Here is a 27,451-nt window from a genome sequence, read left to right as displayed (position 1 = left end):
AGGTGCAAGCTTCGGTGCAGATTTTCCCCTCGATCCAGTCTTGCCTATTTGGAATGATTGCCCTGGCACAACCCTCAAACTCCAGTTTGCGGGTGGAGAGATCTGTTCGAAGTTCGGAGAAATACGTTGTTAACTGCCCGAAAATGCTACCATGTCCCTTGAGATATTGCCTCCAGAGGCCAATCTCTTGATATTGATATTTACCGAGGAAGAAAAGACGCCTCTAATACTACATCATCGAAAGCAAATAATCTTGTTTTACGTTTAATGAAAGCATATTTGAATAAAGGACATAACCTACCCATGGATAATTTTTAGAATAATGGCGAACTATGCAATGACTTACTGTATTTCAAAAATCACACAACTGGAACACTTGGACCTAATCGAAAAGGCAATCAAGAAGCAGTTATCTCAAAAAAAATAAGAAAAGGCGAGCATATTTGGCGTAGAAAAGGTGAAATCTATATTTCAAAGTGGAAAGATAAGCGCGAAGTAATATCTATAACTACAAGGCATCATCCGGAAATGATAAAAGTTACAAATAGGTGTGGCCCAATTAAAATGAAACCAAACGATACAGCTGACTGCAATTCGCATAGGTCTCGTGTAGATAGATGCGACCAAATGATCTCGTACTACTCTTCTCTCCAAGGAAGAGCATGCGATGGTATAAACAAGTAATATTTCTTATTTTGGACTCCTATTATTTATACAAAAAATGCCACAAAAATGTAAAGTTTATCGAGTTTAGAGAATCTCTTATAAAATCATTAATTAGATTACCAAAACATATTTCAACTGGTAAGCAGCTAATATCATCGGAGGCAACATGCGGTCGGCCACAAAAAACAAATAGTTCATCTTCCTTAGCTTTATGCTTAAGAAATACTAATTAACATTTTATTGCACTAATTCCGCCACCAGAGAATAAAAAAGGAAATAAAACATATCGTCGCTGCAGAAATTGTACAAAAAATAAAGTTCGAAACTTGTTACAGATGTAAAACGTGTCCTGAAAAGCCAACTTTACGTCCAGAATGTTTTGAAGCTAATCATTTGCTTCATGCGGCAAATGTTTTCTAAACCTAAATTTATTAGCTCTAAGTAATTCGAATTTGTCTCGGGATGCTACAAATTGTTGTTCTTTCATTTTGGTATTAAAAGAAAATGTATATAAAAAGTAAAGTTATAGTTTAAAAATATACCTTTTTGTTGAAAATGTTTATCAAAATATAAATTCTAGAATGTACTTGTAAAAATGTATTTATCAAATCTTACAACCATTGATATACTTGTCAAATCTGGAAATAAAATTGTTTAGTTATTCGTTGGGAATGGATTCACGTGTTTCATTTATAAAACTTTTTCATTTTATTTTCTACATTATTTTCAAAAAACAAACGATTCAAACATGATTCAATTATTAAAGGTTTGCTCACTAGTGGCATTCGATTTTTGACACTCCCTTACAAAAGGTTGCATTTAAAAATGTGAATAAAGTGGAGCAAATTAAATCCTTTTTGGTAAAAATGGTAGCAAAAAAGTATTTTCTTACTTAAATGGAAACAAACTGCGAACGGTTTAAAAAATTAATTTTAATTAATATTTGAATGTAAATAATGGTATAAATAGAAGTTACTAGCGGAAATTGCCAAGAAATTATTTCACTTAGTCCAAGATTTTATTTTGTGAATTAATTATTAAATTTAAAACCGATCACGAAGTTGCGAAGTTTCGCGAATATGAAACAATTTTGTTAAAAATAAATAAATCATTGGCACGTATAATTCTGTTAGTTGTTTGGCCGAGATCCTCCTCCTATTTTTAGCGCATGTCTACAGTTTTAAGCCGATTCTGGTAGATGGTTTTTTATGAGGAGCTTTTTCATGCTGGTACTGTGCTTTGCTAAGCCTCCTCTGGACACTTCATCCATCCATGGTAAGGTGGGCTCATTGGAAATAAGTTCCGTTAATCGCAACTTTTTATAATGAGGTATGCAATGTTATCGGTCGCGTCGGGACTATCCAATTATTCTCCCTGTCGTAACTCTTTGGGAAATGCTAGCTCTTTGCAAAACATGAATTCCTTCTAAATCAACGCATCACAAGAAATAAAGCTTTGTAAATTCTCCACTCATCGATCTTGGATTATGTCAAGTACTCTATCATATCCTGCTTTAAGCGGTATGTATTCCATGTCATACTACCATAGTCCTGAACATACCGATGAAAACTCAGACCATTTTGAAAATGAAATGTTTTTTCTACAAATTTTACTTTTACTCAAACTTTCTAGAGCTAGCAACCCAGTGTCTTGCTAAGGGAGCCGATTTGTCAAGAGAGAATGAGAAAGCTGCTCACTTATGACATTAGAATTCTGACATTCCTTTACAAAAGGTCGCATTTAAAAAGAAATCGAAAATTTATTTAATTTCAATTTTTTTATTTTTTTTTTTATTTATATTTTCGTTGCAACTAGTATAACATTACATATATACACTAACGAGCAATTTTTGTGCAGTTTTGTTACAACAAATAATTTGAGTTAATCCTCAGCAAAATACAATTCATACTTTTAACTGATTTTTATTTATTTATTAGTTTAAATCTAGAGGGATTTTTCGGTTGAGCCTTCGTTTCCATTTTGTATTATCGTTAAGAATCAAGGCTTCATTGTTCACATGCTTGCTTAGTCACTCTGCGTCCAACTTTGCAAATTTCTTTATGGTTGCCGTAACTGTTTCAATATTGAGGTCACGTTCAAGATCTTGCGTCCTAATATACCATGGAGCACAAACTGCATGCTTGAGTGCCTTAGCTTGAAATCTTTGTATTTGCAACGTGTTACTATAGCTGGTGCATCCCCATAGCTGAATGCCATAGGTCCAGATGGGTTTGAGAACTTGTTTGTAAAGCAGTATCTTATTGTGTGCGGATAAAGCTGATTGCTTACCCATTAGCCAACGCATATTTTTAGAATTTTAGGTCCAGTTCTTCCCTTTTCTTTTTCACGTGCGCACTCCACCTAAGTTTCGTGTCGAGCGTCATACTTTGCTGCATTAGAGTATGGTACTTTAATGCTGTTTATGTATATTGGCAGGTAGTTCCTCTTTTTGTTTGTAAAGTTGATGTGTACAGACTTTGTTTCGTTCAGTTTAATGTGCCATTTATCTGTCCAATTGTATATTTTATTAATAGCAAGCTGCAGTTGTGTAGTGGACTATATTTCTGTCTTTCCGACAGTTAGTATTGCAGTGTCATCAGCAAATGTTGCTGTAAAGCAATTTCTGCTGTTCGGCAGGTCGTGAGTAAAAAGTAGATAAAGTAGGGCACCAAGCACACTTCCTTGCGGAACACCAGCTTGTATCTCCTTCAGTTCAGTTCAGACGTATCTGACGCGAAAATAGCGCTCGCACAGGTAGGTTTTTAAGATATTAAGCCCTTTTTGTTGGCAGTACATTCTTTATTTTCCACAGCAGGCCAGCATGACATACTTTATCGAAAGCTTTAGAGACATCGAGAAATACAGCAGAACAGACAAGAATGATAGAAAGAAGATTGCGCCCATCAGAGTGTACGTGCAGTATTGCCAACCAGTTGCTCTTCGCAATAAATTTAGTGCTTTTTATACCGAAAATGCGAAAATTTTGAAGTTTCGTCTTTGTTTCTTTTTTTTAATTTAAAGCTACCGAAACTTTAATTTAAAAAAAACTGTATTATTATACAAAAGAAGGTTAAAAAAGGCCACTCTGAGAAGGTTTTAGTGCTAATGGAAATTAGTTGGTTCTTATAAAATTTGATATTTTGAAAGTGTGAATTTAATTTTTTGCTCCTTTTAAGGTTATGCAAGAATATTAAATGTCCCTCTCTCAACTCTTCTTAAGATTGAAAACCTTTTTACACATTTTAAAAGGCGTTTGAATTTACTGAATGCGGATTAAAACCATAGAAGTGTAATCGTTTCTTCCGGCCATCAATCCTTAGTGGGACATAGAGCATCAAGAGGTGTATTCATCGTAAAAATAAGCCACAAAATACCAGAAAATATTAAAGAAATCATACTGATATTTTTACAAAAAGAGTACCTTATCTAGTTACATAACCTCAAATATAGCAAATAAGTCGCTCCGCTTAACAAAAAAAACTCATAAATTAAATTGCGCATAACCATAAGCCATTTATTAAAAAAAAACGCACATTTTAAAAACAATTTGTCACGCATACAAAGTTCTTCAAGTGATTCAATAAAAATTTGTTGGATTATTTTCTTTGAATGGGCATTTTAGTGCGTTTTTATATCCAAAGCTAGGCACTGCAGTAGCGAGAGAGAGATTTGACTGCCGAAAGCAGAAGAACACGAACAACACCTGCAATCGCGGACAATGCCACCAGATGTTAAAAAAAAGTAAAGCTAAATGAAACTGGGTGAATTATTTAAATAATTATTAAAAAATGTATATGTTACAAAATAATAAACATTACATTTTAATTAGAAGAGGCTAGAAAAATATCATGAAGAAAGAACTAAAACTCCGAGACTAAATAACAAAAAAACGCTAAATCAAGTTACAAAAACGGTAGTCTGGCCATACTGGTGCTAAAATCACGTAATTCATTGTCAAATTCGCTGAAAGCAAAGTAACGGGACCACGATAGGTGCCATCTCATTATTCTTTCCATCATGCAGAACAGACATTTTTTCCTTCAAATGAGTTCTCGATGATATGAGTAATTCTGTTAATTTGGTCAATAGTTAAGTGGCGCGCGCGGAATCCAAATTGGTGTGTTGGTATTATTTCTTTATTTTCTATGATATTGCTCAGACGCTTTATCAAAAATTTTTCCAACAGTTTTGATAAAATGGGCAACACTGATATTGGTCGATATGATGCTACATCGTCTGGAGGCTTTCCTGGTTTTAGAATCATGATGACATCAGTTATTTTCCAATAGATTGGAAAGTGTTGCAGCCTAAAGCAAGCATTCATTATGTTTGTTAGTTTTGTAATGATGTTTCGTGGAACTTGTTTGAGGACTTCGGCAGTTATTAAATCAAACTCTGGGGATTTCTTCGACTTTAACTTTTGTATCTCGACGCACATCTCATCTTCAGTCATGGGTACTACATCGCCATAATTATCATTGGCTATGCCATCATTATTTAATATTGGTGATGTGTCGCTATTGGGTGTAAAGCTTTTTGCTAGATAATCTGAAAATATGTTTGTTTTTTCTGTGCTTGTTTTCGCCCATCCATTATTGTCTACTTTGACTGGTGGTTTATGGTTAGCTGGTTGTTTAAGCTTTTTGGTGCATTTCCATAGTGAGTAGTTTGTGTCTCTTTTATTATTTAATTAATGTGCGTAGTTTTTAATTATTGTGCGTAATTTCAAATGAAAGTTAACACTTTAAAGTGTATTTAATTAATATAATAAAAACAAAAAACATGGATTGCTAGCTGTAATAAAACCACTTTAATTTTGTGGAAGAAAACCTCAGTACTTGCGGCAACCTCGAAACTTGCATCGAGCCGAGTTTTCATTACGTGCAAGAATCGAATTTCTACTGTAGACGAGTAAATAAATAATTAAAATCGATCTATTTTTTTCGTGGGTGTATACGCATTTTTCAAGCTTATAAATATGAGTAGCTCTTGTCGCTATTAATATACGCAGAAATAAGTGTATATGAATCCTTCCGTATTATTTATGTGATAAATGCAATTGCCGCACACTGGCCAGCGAGTGCAGCAGCATTGCGGGTAAATGGTTCAGGAGTGAATAAATCGACTAAAATGTATTGGCATTTATTATTTAAATTATGATTGAGTAAAAGTAAATTGAATAACGATGAGCCATTGTGGTCGAAGTGATCACAATGGCATGAATGCATGCTTATATGCGTACACTTGCGCGTTCAAACAAATACATACACAAACATGCATCCAAGGATATCATAAATTCAAGTATGAAAGTATGTATGTTTGTATTGTGCAATAGCAGCCATGTGCCCGTAAATTACATTGAGTTAAAAATATCCCACACGGTGAAGCTTCGGTATTTTTGCTTTTACCAAACCAAAGAATTGCACTTCGTTGAGGATGTGAGCTCAGAAACTCATCAGTATAGATTAACCAATTAAAGTAGTATATTTTGGCTAACAAATTGTATTTTATATGTCTTCAGCACTTTTATTACGGGGTTAGGAGTAGTCAAAGGCCGGAAAAAATTGTAATTTCAAATAATTTTTTTTTACTATTCAGTTGCTTTATTTTACAATAATATCAGGTCAGACCATAAGTTCGTGCGTATTTTACCCATAATTTCACTTTTGTACGATTTTTCCATACAAAAAATTATTCGCGGAATATAACGGAACTATTTATATTTTCTTTGATATATTGTGCATTCAACAAGTGATTTTAGTCGCGGATAGAAGCAGGTGTTGTTAAAAAATAAAATGGAATCTTCGAACGCGTATAAGAGGCATATTTTGCATTTTTTTTATAAAAGTGGTAAAAATGCAACAACCGCTGCTGCAGAAATAAACACTGTTCGCGGAGAGGATATCGTGAGTGTAAGGATTGCGCAAAAGTGGTTTTCAAAATTCCGAAGTGGTAACTGCGACGTGGAGGATGCCCCGCGCGCTGGTCGTCCTGAAGTCTTTAACTCAGACGCCTTGCTCGAACTCGTGAAAGCTGAGCCAAATTTGACAGTCGATATGTTAGCTCAGAGATTAAATTCATCGCATGGAACAGTTCACAGGCACCTGGTTCAGTTGAGAAAGGTTTCAAAGCTGGGAAAATGGGTTCCGCATTGACTTTCCGTCGCCAACCTTCAGCAGAGAGTGAATGTGTGTTCTCAGCTGCTGCAACGGCTTGAAAATGAAAGTTTTTTGAACCGTATCGTTAATGGTGATGAATAATGGGTCCTTTAGAATAATCCTGTTCGCAAACGCCAATGATTAGATAAAAATGAAACACCAGAACCGACCCCTAGAGATGGCCTACACCCCAAGAAGATTCTCCTGTCTATTTGGTGGGATATGGCCGGTATTGTTTATTATGAACTTCTGGAACCAAACCAGACGATAACTGCTGATTATTATTCCCATCAGCTATCAAACCTGAATGCGTCACTTAAAAAAATCCACCGTCTTTAGTGAATAGACGCAAAGTTTTGTTTCACCAAGACAACGCAAAACCTCATACCGCAAGCTGAACGAGCTCGGATGGGAGCTAATGCCGCATCCACCATACTCTCCGGTTATTGCACCTTGTGATTATCACCTTTTCTGTGGACTTCAATCCCATATGAGTAACAAGAACTACTCCTCAAAAGAAGCTATAAAAAGGGATACCGAAGCGTATTTTGGCTCCAAGGACAAACAATTTTTTGAGCAGGGAATTAAAAACTTGCCTAAACGTTGGGAAGACATTGCAAATAATGAAGGAAAATATATTATTGATTAATACGCACTTTACACATATTTTTTATTAATTTTAAACCACCTTTAACGCACGAACTTATGGACTGACCTGATACTTCGCTATTATCTCAAATGCCACTACCCATTCAAGTCATAATCGGCCAAACTACCTTATTTTGGGAAAACTTTTATTTCAAACTGGAATATAATCGATCTCGTATTATGCAGAATTTTTCTTTTTTGTGGCAACTTAAAAACCAATGGATGGAGCTGAGAGTGCCCCCTGTGTGGGAAAAAGAAATAATTCATCTGAAACATATCTACAAATCTTATTTTGAAACGGAAATATTAATTTGGGAAAAACAAATATTGGAAAGTTTTACTGAAAGAAATTGTTTCTAAGTATTTAGTGACCATTTTCCCGCAGGTTTGCATCGTCTTGCGAATATTTTGCACAATGCCTGTTACTGTAACTGTAGTGCAGAACTTTGCTTCAGTGAATTGGCTAATGAGGGCTCTGCAAGTATACCAGTAGGCCCTGAACCCTTTCTAGGTGTCATTTCCGCATCGATTCAACAATGGATTGACGATTTCATGAAGTCTGCCCATAGAGGACGTTGGTCTGGGTTGAACTCGTGCAGAGTAACCAAGGGATTTGTGAAAGAACCAAACAGGAAAATAGCGACCTTTCTCCTAAAACTCAGCAGGAAGGACCTGAGAGTACTGGTGAGTGTAATCAAAGGGCACAAAGTCTGTGGTCAGCATATGGCTACCATGGGGGTCGTAGACAGCCCGATATGCCTATCCTGTCTTGAGAATGACGACACTGTAGAGCATTTTCTCTGTAGCTGTCCGGCATTTTCCAGAATCAGACTTAGGATGTTGGGTTGCGATGAACTGAGTATGGATAAAGTTCATACTCTTCCTCTTCCGGATGTCTTAAAATTCATCAATGAATCCAAGAGATTTGTGGAAGAGTGACCTCAAACTAATTTATCCGTCCTACCACCCACTTTTTATCTTTCCTATCTCTATTCTTTTTACTAAAATCTATCCGGGTGTAGTGCAATGGTCACCTGACTTAGTGCTTGAACTTGTTCAACCCCCCCTCAAATCTAATCTAATCTAATCTAGAATAAAGGACTTTCTGGGCTCGTGTTCTGAATAAAATTTAGCAGTTTAGGGAAAATAAATAAATTTATTATACTCGTACAAATCAGTATTTTGCCACATTTTCGCTAGAAACTGCTCCTGATTATAGGCTTTTATCACAAACATATTCCATCTGATGCTGATTGTTTTGACTGCTAAAGTAGTCCTCAAAGCAATACTTATGTATATTTTTTCACAAGCTTCCACTTTAATAAAAATGTATGTACAAGTTGGTATATTAGTTGACACCCCAATAAACTACCAACAACATGCGCACACACCTACAAACAATTTACCCCACGTGAAAGCTACAACGCAATCCGAAAAACTTGTCGGAAAAAAGTAGGTTTTTATATGTAACAACAAAACCTGAAAAATTGGTTGACAAAAAGTACTTAAACTATGACAGTTTTTCAAATAAATTCAGAAAAAAAAAATTTGAAAAAAATTCAGAAAAAATAAATTTGAAAAAATTCAGAAAAAATAAATTTAGAAAAATTCAAGAAAATTAAATTTAGAAAAATGCGGGAAAATTGAATTTAGAAAAATTCGGAAAAATAAATTTAGGAAAATTCATAAAAAATGTAGGTGGTGAACAAAAAGTTTCAATAAAATGTGAATTCAAAAATCAAAAAAAGTGGTTTTATTCAAAAACTTAAAAATCAAGTGACAAACACAAGGAGATCAAGGACTTGACTTCATATTGACTTACAGGGGCTCGAGTTTCCGCTCAGCAGAGTTCCTGTTTATATATTTACTATATCTCACCAAACAGACAGAGATCACTGACAGACCAGCGCAAGTTTAGAACGAAAGCTTATTACTGGAACTGAGTTTTAACTACAGCCTAACTTCCATTAGTGCTGTAGGGTCTCCAAACCGCTCTGACCAAAACTGAATCTTAAAAGCACAAAATATCTGCTTGGATTCAACAGATCAACTACCAGCGTCCTCACAAGAGCTATAACGGGTCACTGCACTATTGGTACCTTAGCCAGTAAAATGGGTGTACCACACAAGAAGTTATGGAGATGAATGTGTGAATGTCTTGCACTTTAAAGAAGCCGTGCCAAATATCTTGGCGCTTATTTCTTCGAAGGCCTGGGAAATTTGCAAAATGCCTCACTGGAGCGACTAATTACCTTCTTGAAAAGATCTAAGAGGTTTAAGGAACTTAGGGGATGGAAATCAAATGCAGGTTGTTTTAGTTAAGCTACCTGGCTAACGAAGTCCCATTAAATGACAAGGTATCTGTTCTAGGCATCGGCCTTGTTTCCGAAAGCGTTCCACATTCGGTCTTTCAATGAAGCGTAGTTGCAAATTTTTGGCGATCAGCCCAGCATAATTCACCTCTCAGCACCATTAAGCGCGTTTTCTTGAATACTCAACAAACTTTTTATATGGAAGGAAACATCCAATACCAACAGCAGAGAAATTGTAAGAACACAACGTGATTTTTGAACCACTTCATACATATGTATGTATGTATATATGCACACATGTGCATGTACATGTATGCTTAAGGTCAAATTTTGTACCAAAAATGATTTAAAAACAGCAAAATATTAAAATAAAGTAAAACAGAACTTCGCCCAACGTGGGGCTCGAACCCACGACCCTGAGATTAAGAGTCTCATGCTCTACCGACTGAGCTAGCCGGGCAAGTAAAATCATGTTGCCAAAGGCTTAATATAACACTAGGCAGAGTTAAAATATTTTGCACAACCATTTTTCTTTCATGATCTCTTCTATTTATAGATCCTTTTAGTGCTACCATATCAATGATAAGATTAAAATATTTGTTAAAATTTAATTAAATAAAAATTAAATAAATTCATTTCTATTAGGTAAATATAAAAGTTATATAAATTATTATTATAATTCTGTGATATTACCAAAAGCAAAACTGCGTATTATGCAAGGTGGTGCGAAATTAATAATCCAATTTTGTTTTGAGTTAATTTTCAATTTAATAAAAAAAAAATGTTTTGAGTGGAATAGAAAACTTTATTTTGATATTTACCTTTACGTATTCTTTACAAATACTAAGTTTTCATTAAGTATGAATAAATTTACATTTGTTTTTGAATAACTTTTTTACTGAATAAAAAACAAAATTATTTTAAGTGGAGGAAATATTTTTGTATTTATTTATTTAAAAGAGTAACAGTTATTAATAACTATTCCACCTACGAAGTAAGCACTGGCAGCGAGGGCCTTCGGCTTATGATATCTTAAACTAGGGTAATAGCATAGATAAGAGAGGGTAGTTGAGGAAGATTAATAGGTAGCGTGAGTTTGAGTGGAGTATAATTTTATATATAGTTTTCGCAAAGAGTTAAAGTTTTAATTTAGTTAGTTTAATAAATTTACAAATTAACTTAATGCTTTTGTCATCTGTGTTGTTGAGTAGATTCGAAAGGTCAAGGTTAGGATGAATTGCATTTCTAGTGTATTCCAATACTGGGCAGGTGTCGAGGAGGTGTGTTGTCGTGTAGTCGTTTGAGTTGCAAAAAGGGACATGGGTGGCTATAGTGTGACCGATTCGAAGGCGTGTAAATATCTTGAGGTTCTGAGAAGACATGTGTGTAGGATATATGGGTTTAATGCCAGTAGGATTGTACTTTTTGTAGTAGTGTTAGTAATTAATCCATTGACTATTGTACGTTTCCTGAAGAAATTTTAGTATAATTTTCCGAATATCTTTGATAATAAAATGTGCACTAAAGTGAAGGGGTTCTGTGGCGGCTTCTTTGGACCTTAACAACTACCTCACTTTGTGTTGCTGCTTGAAGTGTGCACATCGGCGAAAGTATTTATCAAGAATTTCAAGTCTTGCGCAGCTTTGGTACGGAGAAAAGAATATTAACGCAGCGGAAATTCTCTTGTTTGGCGTAATCGCGTCTCGTTAAGGGGTCCCGGTGGTCTAGCGCTTGAAAATTTGGGGTATTTTCAGGACTTTTTTACAATAAAAAACTGGAAAAACGAAATTTAAATTTCATATGATTTTTATTTAACTTCTTTTACAAACCAAAAGGAAAAAAAAAACATACAGTGTGACCATAGTTATGTCCCGCCACTAGAAAAAAAAATTGACAAAATGGCGCGGTTTTGAATTTGACACTCGAAAAATTGGTTTTTTTCAGTTTTTTAATAAAAAAAATTCGAAATAATTGGATTAATAATAGGATTCTAGTACGGACGATAACCACTATGTTGTCAACAACATACAACATATTAAAATTTCAGACGATTCGGGTGAAAAAAAAAATTTTTTTTGAAAATTTATATGCCACCCTTTATGTATATAAACTACACACGCTTGATATAAAGACATCAGATTAAAAAAATATACAGTAATCAAACAAAGCTGCCGTTATTTCAACTCACACTGAAGAGTTCCAAGCAGGCAGACATAACAAAATGCTGCAAAGCATTTATTCGTACACTTTCAGCTCATAAAAATTTTGCTGCAAAAGTAACAGTAAAAATAGTTTGTGCTTTTACTTATATTCCTGGAAACGAGATAAGATTGGGTTTTCATTCAGATTTCATTTCAGGAATTAACAGAAAGAAGACATTGGAGTTCCCCAGACGCTATATAAATGAGCCAGATTCTTTTTGCGAAAATGTCATATTCAGTGAAGAGTGGAAATTTAATGTTTTCAGATCAGATGGCCCTCCAAAAGTTTGACGAAAAGAAAATACAGAGCTGAATGAAAAAAATCGTATTCCTATCGTTGAGCATGGAGGAGGAAAGGCAGCGGATTAGGGGGTGCATAGTTGCATCTGGAGTAGAAAAAACGATTTTTATTGATGATAAAAAGAACAAACACCTGTATTTAAATATTTCGAAGAAATTTTGCATGATAGTGCCGTTAAATTTGGACTGGGTGTTAAAGGGTTCTTGTTTCAACAAGACAATGACCCAAAACACTCACTTATCTCGTGCAAGAATGGCATATTCACCACCAGCTTAAAACTCGAGCTCAATCACCGGATCTGAACCCGATTGACCATGTCTTGGAGTTCCTAGAAAGGCGAATCAGAAAGCACAAAATACCATCAAAGGCGTCATTAAAGATAGCTTTAAGTGTTGAGTGGGAGAAAATTGCAGCTAATGAAGCCAAGGTATCGGTAAAAGGTATGCATCGACTTAAGGAAGCAGTTATTATATAAAAGCTAAAGGTGGCCCAAAAAAGTACCAAGTTTTTTCTATAAATTTTTTGAAGTGAAACTTCAGGCGTCGTCGATTGGCGAGCGAGAATGGAGAGTAAAATTTCAAGGCCATGCAACGGTTTGGGCATTTTAGTTCCGCGAGAGAGAAAAAAGATTTAACGTAGAGGAAAAGGAGTGAGAGAGCTATACCTTATATATATCTTAGACACACTTTAGGCTACTTTTCCTGAGTTTTTCCTTGTGGTCGCTAATTTCTAGTGAGAAATAACACTGCCTACTTTTTGGCGCTTGTTTGTTGGTGCAACCTTGTGGGAGATATATTTTTGGTGCCTACTGTTTGGGGCGTTTCTTGGTCCCAATTTTTTTGGCGTTTTATATATATGTAATTTTTTGGGTGTTTGGCCGAGCTCCTCCTATTTGTGGTGTGCGTCTTGATGTTGTTCCACGAATGGAGGGACCTACAGTTTCAAGCCGACTCCGAACGGCAGATATTTTTGTGAGGAGCTTTTTCACGGCAGAAATACACTCGGACGTTTGCCATTGCCTGGCAAGGCGCGACCGCTATTAGAAAAATGTTTTTCTTAATTTTGGTGTTTTCACCGGGATTCGAACCAACGTTCTCTCTGTGAATTCCGAATGGTAGTCGCGCACCAAGCATTCGGCTACGGCGGCCGCTTCCCTCTTAGAAACAACTTTGTAAAGGCTTGCAAATTACAAATACTCTTAAGTCGTTTCTGCATACTCTGCGCCCCTTAATTAAAATGTATTTATAGTCTCATTTAGTTCCATAATAAATTTTGTTAGAATTAATTTCTTTACACTTTCAGACCATAAAATCCTAACTTACATGATAAGTATTTTTCCTCCTTTCTAGCACAGTCTGGCAGCACTAGGATTGCATAAACAAAAATCAGCTGTTCACATAGAATCACATCAGCTAAATACATAATTACGAAGCATGCCGGTGCAATTACTTAAATAAATTAGTATGTAAATAAAAATTATAGCATAGTAGTTTTGTTATAAACGTAATAAACCGAAATGGTGCATTTATTCACATTCTCTGCTAAGCGTTTATTGACAAATGCCAAGCGCCAGGCAATTCAGCGTGGCATTTCTGCGCTGTACATAACCGGCGACAAGGCGAAAAAGAACTACGCGCCTCTTCAGCCGTATATGGATTTTGAAGACACACTTAAAAACTCTGCTCCTCTCGAAAAGAGTATAAAGGCTCGAGGCTCACAGATAAATCTCAATGAAATAAGAAGCAAATATGAGAAATATCACAGCTTGCAAAATCAAATAAAACAAGTGGAGACTGAGCGAGAGGCGCTGTCTAATAAGTTGAAGGAGCTAAATAAAGTGAGTAGAAACATAATTATGATTCATGATGCAATTAGAAACTTTCCCCGCATTTCTTTTCTTTTAATTTCTTTTGCTCAGGCGGGCAATGCAACAAAAGACGAAATCGAGAAACTGAAAGAGAATGGCATAGCACTTCGAAATCATTTAAAAGCGCTGAAAACTCAAGACTATCCAATCGAAGAAGATTTCGTTCACTCATTCTTAAATTTGCCAAATATCTTGCATCCGGATTGTCCGCAAAACAATGTCGAAAAGGTGCTCTATCGCAGCCCAACACCTCGCTGCGAGGAACACCGGCCAACGCATTTGGCGAACAAAGAAGAGATAATTTTCCAAAACAATGATCGCTACTACTTGCTAGGCACGCCAGCAGAGTTCGATTTGTACAGCATGCAAGCATTGGCCAATTACTTTGCTGAAAAGGGCGGTTTTCTGCCAATGGCAAATCCTGATTTTGTGCGTCTAGTGCTTTTAGAAGCGAATGCAACGCCTCTGGAAAAATACCACCTAGTAAAGGAGGAAGATCTTGTCAGTGAAGTTAATCGTGCTTATTTGACAGGCGGTGCTTCATTCGAAAGTTTTTTAGGTGCCTTTGCGCGTTTAGTGGTTTTTCCCACGTCTTTGCCAATACCGTGCGTGGCGGCTGGTAGAAATTACGAAAAAATCAAAAGTACAAATGAAGGTACGCAAAACCTTTTCACTGCCACACAAAGCAACGCTGTGCAAACGTTTGTGGCAACGCGAACTGCTGATGAAGCACACGAAAAAATGGAGAATATCTTAAATTTAGCTGTAGATTTTTACAAGGAACTGGGCGTACATTTTCGCATAATCTATGCGGATGCTAGCGCGCTGACGAATGCCGAATGTTTGCGTGCAAATATTGAAATGTATTCACCGGCGGAGCAACGTTACATATGTGTGGGACGCGTTAGCAATTATGGCGATTATGTTTCGAAACGGATAATGTTTTGTATACGTGAAAAGAATAATTACGAATTTCCGCATTTAGTGGGTGGGCCAGTGCTGCATACAACACGATTAATAGCTATACTAATGGAGAATGGATTAAAGCTGGAAGATTGCAAGTTACTTGGGGATCTAGGTTGCCAACTGGAAGCTAGTAATACGGCTATGAATGAGTTTAAGGATTTATTCAAATAATTTTTAATTAAAATTCTTAAGACTTAAAGTTTCTGCTGTTGATGAATTATAATTAATTTGTGCGCAGTTTTTCTAGCAGCCCCAGTACTCAGACCAATGCAGTATAATAAATAAATGCAACAAATGCACTTAATTGCTGTCGTAACTCTGCATTCTGATTTATGGCTGAATGCAAAGCAGGGTACCTGCATAGAACAGTTTTAAGGAGAAAAGCAAATAAAAAAATGTAATGCATACGTCATACATAATGCACTACGTATAGGATAACTGTTTTTTTTTTTGTTTTTTCAAAGTATTGCTTTAAATTTGCTAACTGGTTTGTTGTTGGGTTGCAGTACATAGTAGTTAATAAAATGTATGGATAAAAAGTATTTCATTAGAATCGCTTTAGTGTAAAGGAAATTATGAAAATTAAGAAAAGTTGTATACTAGTGCGCTTAAAAACTGCATAAATACAACAAAAAATTACTATTTGCGTGTGCAAAATATTTCGCTTCTAAATTTAGGTCTTATTTATGATCTAATTCAAATCTTAAGTAATTTTTATTGAACCAACACATTAGTGCTTTAAGAGTATAGAAATGAGTAAATATTTGAGTGTAACTTACCAAATGCTTATGCTATAAGAAATACCGTTTTTAAATCTTTTATAAATAAATCAGTGCTGCCAATACCTCTGGAACAAACAACTTGTTGTTTAATAGTGCTGTCACAATGGTAACTTTGCGACCGTTGCACAGTGCGGCCGATTCCCAAAAAGCTGGCCAAAAGTCGAAAAAAAGGTTTCTAGATAGAGTTTTTTTGTCTTTAAGTTGGCTACAGTAATGCCTTGAGTAGTGAAAACCGTTCATAGCAACGTCCCGTACCCTAAGTATCCTCTGTATTTTCAGTCGCAACGTGGCCTTCGTTTGAGCATCGTATTACTGTCGATGAATAGTGAAAGTTGTACACATTTGAAAGATTTAGTAATGGAGTAAATTGAACAAAACCAAATGGAATCATCTTCGGAAGGTTAGTAAAATACGAGAAATCTTTAGTACATATAAATACCTCGACACAAAATTTTTAGCTGCAGCAATACGTAGATACATTTTTTGCAATTTTTTTTATAAAATTTGAGTTTTCAAACTGTATAGTAATACAACGCCGGCATATGCTGCTTTGAAACCTATTAAAGCTTACTCAAAAAAGTAATGGTTACTGAATAAAACAAGATTTAGCTGCTACCACTTGTTACCTTGGCTTTTATGCTATTTTTTGTGCACAAGAAATAAATACGAAGAGAGAATGAATATACGCCATTTCACGTGAGGGGGTGGCCAATAGGGGTGGAAGAGGGTGGATTTTCAAAATTTTAAGATCAAATTCGTAATCAGCGACCCCGACAACCCCCGAGTAAGAAATTTTGAATCAATTACTTAATTTTTTGAGTTTTGGCCAGCTTTTCGGGAATCGGCCGCACTGTGCGTTGCGGCAACGGATATGACTGACGTGACGCGTAAAACGTACTGTGGTGGCCCAATCAAAGTATTGCCGCATATAAACAAAAACAAAAGATGTTCTTGTCGTGAAAGCAAATATTTATTTTTTATTTGTAAAAGCTTAAATGATAATAAAATTATTAGTAAACTCAAGCAAACGCAGCAACAGAGGCTTTCGGCTAGTTAGTGATGTGTGTTAGATTAGATACGACGAAGTAGGTCGGTGTCCTTTAGAAATGTGTACATTTTGTTGTTGTTATCTTCAGTGGCATCTTTTAAAAGTTGAAGAGGATCTCTATTGCTGAAGTGGTGATGCCTTTGAGAAACAAGTTCTGGGCAGGATACCAGTAGGTGATGCACACTGACTGTGGCTTGGCAGAAGGGGCAGGTGTTGGATTTACTACCTTGTAATAGGTGTGCGCTAGTTATTATGCTGTGCCCAATACGGAGCCGTGTGTGTGGGGTAATGTCGGTTGGTGGGTACCGATGATGCATAGTTAGGTTTTGTACGTTTGGGGTTAATGTTCGAATAATATAAAACGACTATTCACGAAGTAACTTTGTTTGCCTCTGTTCATGAATAAGTCGCTATATCGATGGTTTTCGAGAAAAGTGACATAATTCAAAAATACAAAATACTGAGGTGGGTCAGTTTTCTAGATAATTGACGAGCCAATTCGATCACCTGACAAAACGACACTAACGCCATCTCTCAGAATTGCTTCAAGATTCGATTATGACGCTTTTCCAGATAAAAATATATAAACTCTGTAGTTGATTTTTGCTTTTAACGACAAAACTCCGAATTTGAGTTAATTTTGAGTTGTGTCGCTTTTCTCGAAAACCATCGGATGTGATTGTTGGTACAACGGAAATGTCCTTGGCAATTGTATCTGCCAGTGTGTTACTCTGGATGCCGGAGTGCCTAGGTATCCACATGATTTTGATGCTCCTCCAATGGGAAATTAGTATGTTTTTAATATAGTCGATGATTTTGCTTGACTCGTTGTGGTTTTGGGTGGCTTGGAATCAGGATAAACTGTCGGAGCAAATTACGTGATAAACCTGCTTCAGTGGTGAAAATCGAGCTGAATGAAAATAGAAGGCCCACGTTTCCACGACAGTCGGTTCTACGTTATCGAAACGACTCGGATTTAGTGTATATCCGCCCAGGGACTGTCACTCCAGCAGCATTCCCCGTGTGTAAGTATGCGGGCCCTAACTTAATTAGCACACTGGAGCAAATATTATATTTCGTTGTGTATAAAGAAGTTTTTTGTTGATTGTGAAATATATTATAAAATTAGTGCGTATTGGAGCGAAAGAGAGAGAGCTGCAATAGCATTTATAGAAGTCGTTGAACGTTAGTGCAACCATAACCTAGAAATAAAGCCGCACATTCATTTTTCATGACAGCTTTGTTAAGCCTAGCCTTTTCTCTACTCTTTCAAGCTTTTATTGAAAAAAATGGATTAAATTCCATTTATTTTCTGCACTTAATTTCATTACCTGTTGACAACGCGCTTGAAGAAAATTTGACTCGACCGATGCAAGCAGCCACAATTTACAACATGTTAATTAAAGAATTAATTAATTAAATAAAATAAAACATGTTATTTTACAAAAAAAAAATGAAATTTTTTTTCTAATGGAAATACCATAAAGTATATTTGATATTTTAATAATTTTTTTTTTGCTGCATCAAATAAGCTGTGAGCCACTGTTCGTCGGCAAAGCGGACGTACGTGTGCTGGTAAGGCAGAGCGACCTAAAGAGCTATAGCCATACTCGCTAGCGGCAAATCTTACTCGATAACTTTGTTGTTGGTTTCGCATGCAAATTTTTCGTCAAGTTAATGGAGCATAGAGATAGCGAGCGGGGAAATGGCGAAAAGAAGAGGCCTTTTGTCTGGCCGCAGTGATGTAGTGGGCTCCAACAAAAAAAAAGTGCAAGTGGGCTGGTATACATAATAGAAGTGAACCTATCAAGGCAGACAAAGAAAGAGGGAGAGACCCGAGAGAGAATGAGAGAGAGAGAGAGAGAGAGAGAGAAAGGATATATATTTAAATAAATTCACAACATTTGCAGAGAATACAAATGGACAAATTTTACAAAAAAAACGGAGAGGGTCGACCGGTGTAGGTAAATGCCGGACACAAACCGTGGCAACAACGCCCACTACTCCGAGCGTTTATCACCCGCACAAATGCAGCGACTCCAAGACTGCAGCAACGGCACAAATTGCCGGAAGGCAATACCAATAAATCCGAAGCCGGAATGGATAGCACTTTATAGTACGCACAAGCACTAGCCAAGAAACGGAAATAGGCGCCAAAAATTAGGCACCAAAAAAAAAAAAAGCACCAAAAAAATTGGGACCAAAAACGCCCCAAACTGTAGGCACTAAGCAAATATAACGCCAAAAATTAGGTACCAAAAATATATTTCCCACAAGTTTGCACAAACAAACAAGCGCCAAAAAGTAGGCAGTGGTATTTCTCACTAGAAATTAGCGACCACAAGGAAACATTCCGGAAAAGTAGCCTAAAGTGTGTCTAAGATATATATACGGTATAGGTCTCTCTCTCTGCTTTACCTCTACGTTATATCTTCTTTCTCTCTCGCGGAACGAAAATGCCCAAAACGTTGCATGGCCTTGAAATTTTACTCTTCATCGACGCCTAAGAAGCTTCACTTCAAAAACGTTTACGCTGTGCAGAATCTTCTATCCCCTTATAGGGCATGTGTGCTGGGTCAAGTGGATTTATGTTGCATACGTGCAGGCGTAACTTGTAGAATGCAAAGTGTGTCTAATGAGAGAAATTTAAAATTTTTGTAGCAATATATTTAATACAGTAGGTTCTGTTTTTATGCGGTAGATACGTTCCGCAAGAAACAGCATAAAGAAAAAACAGCATAAAAAAAGCTACTAGTTCTATAGTAAAACTATAGATACGTTTCAAATGGTAAAACCGCATAAATCTGAAATAATCGCATAAAAAAGGGCACTAGTCCCATATTATTACTATAGATACGTTCCATAGACCGCATGAATCTGAAATAATTAAATAAAATCGCATAAACAAAATATTGTATCTTTGAAAATTATATCTTTATATATCTTCCATACTTGTAGGGTTAGCATTTCTGATGCAATCTGTGATGAGTTTTTGCTTAGCTGGTTTAGAATCTTGTTTATATGTACAATTCCCCATAGGTCGACATGCATTTTGTAATTTAAAAAAAAACCGCACTATTTCAAAACCGCATAAAAAAAAGCCGCATAAAAACAGAACCTACTGTATATTCATTTTTCATTTATCGACAAATTCTTTCGACCTTTTTATAAAATTTGATTATTTTTATAAAATTTGATTGTATGAAAGTTGTTCTAGTGGCTTTTAAGTAATGACTCCATAAATTATTTATTTTTTATTTGAGATGCTCCGTAATTTGTTGACCGTAGGTCTTCGTTAAAAAAATTCGACCAATCTTACTTTCAAGGGTCGATAATTTTGACCCTTATGTATTTTGTATGGAAATATTGTACATAAAAGAGTTTAGGTAGGTAAGGTAAAATTGCATCTGTCATGCTTTTTGGGTTGCGGTGGAACCAATATCGCATACTTGGCAGGTAGTGAATAAAGTTCTTCGCTTTCTGTCTCGCCCCATGTCGAAGAAGTTGGTGGGTTCCATAGCATTTTTTGATGCGCAAGTGCAGATGTAAACTTCGCTCCCACGACAGTCGGTTCTACGTAACCGGAACGACCCGGATTTATATCCGGCCAAGGACTGTCACTTCAGCAGCATTTCCCGTATATATGTATATGAGAAATGTTTATGCTACTACAACAACAACATGTAATATTTGAGTAGAGTAACACCATGATCACGAAAAAATTTCTTACGACTCTGCTTGTCTGTTCAAGTTTGATAGTTTGGATCAAGGTGGATTTATTAAGGTGACAGCATTCACCCAGCTGAATTTTTCACCGTAGGTATGGCTTACGTCAAAATGATATGCTTTGTTTGTATGTATTGGTATGTTTACATTCGTATGTTTACATTTGCTTGCTGATTTTGACGTGATGGTTTCACCAAACGCAACAACAAATACATGTAGGGTTTTACTTATGTATATGTGTTTGTTGTCATCTGTAATAAATTCGCCTTGGTTTGGATGAAGATTTACATATATAAATTACGAAAGCATTTAACGCAGAAATATCGATAATATTGGGAAAAGCACACATTGGTCAACGGTTCGTTTTTCGTTTCGAACTGAACCCCGCAAACATTCTGTGGGCATTATCAACACCACCTTTCGTTTTATTGTAATACTTGATAATACATCTTCTTTGGCTCAGGCCCAACATCAAGAGAATTGTGCGTTGTGCTTTAACGATAGTGCATTTGTTGTTTTGCTAGATAATAGACCAATGTGGTAGTTTCAATGGAAGCAAATGAAGATTGAAAGATTGATTGCAGTTTCTCTAATAAAAGTTTCTAAGGAATGCTTCTTCTATTTTTTTAAGTGTACCAGCCATACTTTAATTCCTCTCGAGGAATTTCTTTCCCAATTCGTATGATGCAAAAAACTCGTCCGTTGTGGCGTTGTGGTCTTTAAGTCCTTCAACTAAATAAAACTACGCGTTCTCCTTGGTTCCGTTCAGCCGCAGTTCCGGCTTCTTTTCACAAATACGGTTGAACTTGCAAACGCCTCAGCACCAAATTAAACAACCACGTTCTCCCGCTCTCATCGGAAGTTAAGTATCTTCGAGTAAATCGGGTAAAGAAGGCCAGTATAGCCTTTTACTCCTGCAAATCTATGTTCGGTAAAAAATGGGGACTCAAGCCACAGGTCGTGCTGTGGATGTATAGTACAACGCAGTAGATTTGCCAATTTTAACTTATGGATTGCCTGGTTTGGTGGGAAGCTCTTCAGAAGGGCTATAATATCATTAAACTGGGGAGGGTGCAAAGGACTGAACGCATTGGCATCACCAGAGCATTTAAAACTTGCCCCAGTGCAGCCCTAAATGTCCTTTTGCACTTACTTCCCATCGACTTTTCCGTCATTTTCAGCGCAGCTCAAAGTGCAATCAGGTTAAAGGAGATTGGCCTCTGGAGACAATCTCTCAAGGGACATGGTAGCATTTTCGGGCAGTTAACACCGTATTTTTCCGAACTTCGAACAGATCTCTCTATCTGCAAACTAGGGTATGGGATCGTGCTAGGGAAATCTTTCCAAATAGGCAGGAATGGATCGAGGGGAAAACCTGCACCGGAGCTTGCATCTCTGTCTTCACTGACGGCTCCAAGATGGAATCGGAAGTCGGAGCAGGGATTTTCTCTAAATCAGCCAATTTATCTATCTCCTTTGAACTGCCGAATGCTGCTAGTGTTTTTCAAGCAGAAGTCTTTGCGATCCTGCAAGCATGCAAAATGCTTAGGGAACGCGGTAGCGAGGGAGATATTACACATTTTCTCCGATAGTTAAGCCGGAGGATAGAGGAAAATGAAATTGCTGATGAGCCAGGATGATGCCAGGATGGGGTTGGTACTGAATTGGACTCAGTGACCTCCTAGCATCGGCATCCATCTGTCAGTTGTTAAAGGGGAACTGCACAAATTATTTCTCAGGAAAGTGCAGAAAAGATGGAGCTCCATTTCTTCATGTGCTATTTCGAAAACCCTTTGGCCCCAATACGATATACGAAGGACTCAGAAAGTCCTTTGTACTCTTCGCCATTCAATTTCCAAACTCGTAGCTGTGTTTACCGGTCACTGGACGATCGGCACACATACGGAAAAGCTAGGGTTACCATTTAACCCCCATTGCAGACGCTGTGGGGACCTTTCAGAGGAGGCTGTAGAGAATTTTCTCTGTAAATGTCCGGGTCCTACCTAAGACTCTGCACAAGTACAAACCAAAAATTTCGAACCTTATTTCTCCGTTTACGATTATGGAAGCCGGTTGGGTTGTCGAATCGCAGAACTTTTGTAATAATTTTGTATATTTAAATGTTTCTTTAGACATAATTGAAAAGTAACTATTCAAGAGCCTCGGAACAAACTCTTCTTCACTTCCAGTTGAAAAATCTTCTTTACGCGATTTTTCTAGCAAACGCGAAAGTTCTTCATTCGATAATTTGTTGTTGTTGTTGTAGAAGCTTACTAAACCCTCTCAATGCAATGTGGATTACCGGCCGTCACCGTCTAACTCATCTAACGGTAAGCCCAGGAAACTTGCTGTTTCGACAGGTTGGGTTTGATGGGGCATGTGAAAAGTTGGTTAATATTGTGAAAAGCAGTTCTACGCAAAAATACTGTGATTGCGTAGCCGGAGTTGGACTGATGAGGGTGCCTTCACATGCTGGGCATATATTGGGTATGTCGAGGTCAATTTTAGATAAGTAAGAGTTTAGCCTGCTCGCGGTGGGTGGATACCTTCATCTGCTGTGGGTGGTGGTTCTACTCCGTTTACGGCATTCGGAGGTCAGGAGCTTAAGAAGGTGATAAGGGTATCTTGATAAATGTCGTTTATTGTCTGTCTAAACACTGTCCGGTCCAATAGTTGTCGTTTCGTTCTCGGATCTCGTCGGAGTAGTTGAAGAGGTACCTTCTGACGTGCCTGGGAGGCGGTTCTGGTTCAAGAAGGTGTCTACATAGGTAGAAACTGTTTGGTAAGCAGTTTGTTGTGCGCCTTTACAGGTAGCATCTGTGCCTCATTATGTAGGTTTTGTATGAGGGACATCAGGAGGTATCCCGTCGCTGTCCTAATAGCAGTGTTATGGTATGTCGGGAGCTTTGCCCACTGCGTATCACTAGTTCCAGTCGACCAGACCGGTGCAGCGTAATTTAGAACCGTCCATTCAATTGCTTTAAATGTCGCCAGCAACAATTTTTTGTCTTTGTTCCACGCACTGGCGGCAAGCGATTTAAGGATCTTGTTGCGGTTTTGGACCTTAGTAGTAATTTTGATTCTTCTAAAAAGGACAGTAAATTGTCAAAGCTGACACCCAAAATTTGGGATTGTTTACAGTCGATATTGGTGTGTCGGCGAATTTAACCTTGAGCTGTAGTTTGACCTCCTTTGTCCAGGTGGTAAAGAGAGTCTAAAGAGAGTCGCAGTGAAAAAGCGAGAAAGGCTGGTGAGATAATCGGTAACTTTGCACAAGCCATCAAATGCATTGCCCGACGCCAATATCGTACAATCGTCAGCGTAGGGGACCCGGGAGATAATTTATTCATTTTCGATGCTTGAATTAGGGCAAACTATAATTTTACATGCGTTTACAGATAAACCACGTGGGTATAAGAAAAAAATGAAATTATTAAGCAAACCACGACAAAATATGGCGGACCCAATATGTCAAAACAAAATATAAACAAATATTAATAGTAGTTTTAAAAATATTTAAGTTTAGAAAAATAATTTGTTCGAAATCGACGCCAACGTATGTAGGTGTACGGCTAAGCATAAAAAAATTATTTATCAATAGCTGCTAGCAAACTTTCTGTAAAGTTATTTTTTGTTTGTTCGTAACGTAAATACATAGTATTTTATATGTAATAAATAAATCTAAAAGTTTTTCCTCTGCCATTATTAGTAATTGTCCTCCTCATAGCCATAGTAATCGTCCTCTTCGCCATCGTTCAGCATATCCTTGAGTGAGGAATATTCGCGTTCTGGTTCAGGCTCCACCTCGGCATCGGCATCTGCCTCAGCATCGTCGACAAATTCATCCAAATCATCTGTAAAAATAAAAATAAGAAAATAAAGACATGCATATTTTAATACTTTCAAGTTGAACTCACCATTCTCCACCACCAGCGGTTCCTGTTTCGTGGGCGTAGGCGGCTCCTTTGCAACTGGCAGACCCATTTCAAGCTTAGGCACTTTGGATGCTGGCCCACCAATTGTGTAAGCTGGCTTGCCGCGGCTGCAACGAAAAAGAAAAATTAAATTAAATTCATTTTATGAAACTGCATAAATTCATTCGAAGGCACCTATTCTTTTGTTGAATCGGCCCTGTTTCCACAATGATCGGCACATTCTTCACATCGACTACTTCGGACGCACCAGCCTCCGCCTGTATTGTGGTGCTGCTGCTGCCACCAGCTGCACAGCCCTCCGTCAGTGTACGCAAAATGTCATAATTAATTTTGTTTGAGATCTTTTTTTCCTGCAGCATCTTCTCGATAGCCTCGCCAGCGGTGGTTGAGGGACCGATAGCCTTTCGACGTGGTCGTCGCTTCTTCTTCTCCGGTTTACCTTCTTCACGTTCTTTTGCCAAACGCTCCTCTTTCTCGCGCATTTCTTTTAGGTATTCGGCATTTAATGCATTCCACATATTGTTTTTGTACTCGGCCTCTTCGTGCGTCAAAATGTAATTGTTGATCTCCTCATCGTCTAAGCCTTCCAAATCTAAATCATCCATGACCTCGTTCTCTTTGGACCTTTCCGCTTCTTGGAGTTCGCTCGGTGCTGGCCGGCACATTGACTCGATGTCTGGTTTGAGGCCATTTATAACAATTTTCTCTGGTATTTTTTGTGGCACTTTAACTTCGGGTGTGTCGGCCAAACATTCTTTGATTGCCTCGAGATTGGATTCTTCAATGAAATTTGCCGATTCGACATCTTCGAAATCGACATCATTAGCGATATCACCCACACCGCCCGTCAGACGTTTGATTGTGTTTTTTTGCAAGCGTTTGAGATCTTTTTCGAGGTGTGTATCGATTTCCTTTTGTAATTTCGATAACTCATGTTCTCCGATCTGTGGATGAGCGACAAAAAAAAGCAAAAACATTAAGAAAATAAATTAAAGTATAAATACAAAAAAAAAATTTCTTGATCGATACATGAAGTATTCCAGCATAGTCCGACCACACCCTTTTAAGAATAATAAAAAGTTTAATACATTTTCACTAACCTAAAATACAGAAAATGTGTGCATTTAAAATTCCAATTAAAAAAAAAGTGGGTGTAGTGTAGTATACATAACAGAAGTGAAACTTGCAAGGCAGACAAAGAAAGAGGGAGAGACCCGAGAGAGAATGAGAGAGAGAGAAGAAGAAGTTTCACTTTAAAAATCCGAAACTGATAATTTTTATTGTTCATTTCTAAGATTCTTTTTATTCATGTGACTAAAGAGTAAATTCCAGAGCATTAGCTGCTATGGCTATCAGCGGCTCAATTAATCATTTTTTTCGCTCAGCCAGACAGAAAATTGTAACCATACTCAGGAGGGAAGTATTGTGAAAAGGAATCCGTCTTCCAAATGTTAATATTTATGATGCCACGATTTCGAGATTTTTGAACATTTTTGAAGCGATTTACTAATTTTTTCAGCAATACTGTCGAAATCTTCATTTAGCGTTCCCACATACAGTCGGTTACGTTAACGGAACGACCCGGATTTATACCCGACCAAGGACTGTCACTTCAGCAGCATTCCCCGTACGTGTGTGGGCGATGTTTATATGGCCACCACAACAATCGGTTATTTAGGACTCGCGTTCACCTTTTTTCACAATTTCACAATTGACAGAAATATAACGCAGAAATGTGATAATAAGGTCGACCCTGATTTAGTTTACTACTTCTTCAAGGGTCGCTATAAAAACTAAGAAGGAACTTGGAAACATTCGGAGAGGATTTTAAAAATTTTTTGGTTACAATTTTTGATATATTTAAAAAAAAAAATAAAACAATAAATAAAAAAATAAATGAAAAAAACAAAAAAAAACAATAAAAAAGAATAAAAAAAAAAATATAAAAAAATATAAAAAAATAAAAAAATAAGAAAAATAAGAAATAAAATTTTTTTTTTTTAAATACAAAAAAAATAAACAAGAGTCTTAAAAAATACAAAAAAAATTAAACATTAATTAACAAAATAATATTAAATAAACAAAAAATTTATAAAAAATATCAAAGAATATATAAAAAACACATAAATAAAGAATTATTATAAAAAAGAAGAATTATATTACAAAAAAATATATAAAAGAAATATCAAAGAATATAAAAACGAACACAAAATAGTATATACATATAGTATATTGTATATAAAAAAACAAATGAATATAAAAGATTATTATTATTATTAGAAGGCCACTATGCACTGCGACCAGAATTGATCTATTGCGCAAGTCCCATTTTTGTAACTCTAGAATTTTAAGCTTTTTACAAATTTTAGCACAATTTTGGGTTTGTTGTTCCGAAGATTGCATGGAGATACTGCGGTACCACCAAGGTGGTGAAATCTTTTTCGCCTAAGGCAGGACATTCACAAAGCGCACGTTCTGAGCTTTCTATGTCCACTTCGCAAAACCAGCAGACATTGGTCTCAGATAGACCAATATTATTTAAATGATACTTCAGGCTGCAGTGACCTGTAAGATATCCTGTTAAAAGACGCACATCTATTCGGCTTAGTGAGAGTAGCGGGTCAGATATTCCTTTACTGGGACTTAGAAATTGTTTGGCTTGACGATGATCGGCAGATAATAAGATATAAGATACACAAAAAAAAAAAAATCTAAAAAAATATTTAAAATAATATTAAAAAAAATATATAAAAAAAATATATAAAAAAAATATTTAAAAAAATATATAAAAAAAGTATTAAAACAAAACAAAACAGTAAATTATAAAAAAACAAGAGTATT

The 27,451-nt window shown here is 36.6% G+C and overlaps 2 protein-coding genes and 1 non-coding gene across 3 annotated transcripts in view; 1 reads left to right on the top strand and 2 right to left on the bottom strand.

The window, feature by feature from the left end:
• Positions 1-10,171: 10,171 nt before the first annotated feature.
• Positions 10,172-10,244, bottom strand: Trnak-cuu (transfer RNA lysine (anticodon CUU)). Its single transcript has one exon. It is a non-coding gene; the product is annotated as a tRNA-Lys (tRNA).
• Positions 10,245-13,693: 3,449 nt separating this feature from the next.
• On the top strand, positions 13,694-15,534 carry LOC129236037 (serine--tRNA synthetase-like protein Slimp). The gene is made up of 2 exons (XM_054870214.1): positions 13,694-14,123; positions 14,205-15,534. The coding sequence occupies exons 1-2, from the start codon at positions 13,803-13,805 to the stop codon at positions 15,288-15,290; spliced, it is 1,407 nt and encodes a 468-aa protein (XP_054726189.1). The 5' UTR covers positions 13,694-13,802; the 3' UTR covers positions 15,291-15,534.
• Positions 15,535-24,241: 8,707 nt separating this feature from the next.
• Positions 24,242-27,451, bottom strand: part of LOC129236036 (transcription factor IIIB 90 kDa subunit) — an 89,055-nt gene continuing 85,845 nt past the window's right edge. Inside the window, exons 5-7 of the mRNA XM_054870213.1 lie at positions 24,785-25,554; positions 24,593-24,717; positions 24,242-24,529 (exon numbers count right to left, since the gene is read on the bottom strand). Of these exons, the coding sequence (XP_054726188.1) occupies positions 24,381-24,529; positions 24,593-24,717; positions 24,785-25,554 (1,044 nt within the window). The 3' untranslated portion in view covers positions 24,242-24,380. The remainder of the gene's footprint in view (positions 24,530-24,592; positions 24,718-24,784; positions 25,555-27,451) is intronic.

This window comes from Anastrepha obliqua, chromosome 1, assembly GCF_027943255.1.
Source record: "Anastrepha obliqua isolate idAnaObli1 chromosome 1, idAnaObli1_1.0, whole genome shotgun sequence".
In the NCBI taxonomy this organism is placed as follows: Eukaryota; Metazoa; Arthropoda; class Insecta; order Diptera; family Tephritidae; genus Anastrepha; species Anastrepha obliqua.
The sequence above is the reverse complement of the archived record's forward strand: the minus strand, read 5'-3'. Positions and strand labels throughout refer to the sequence as shown.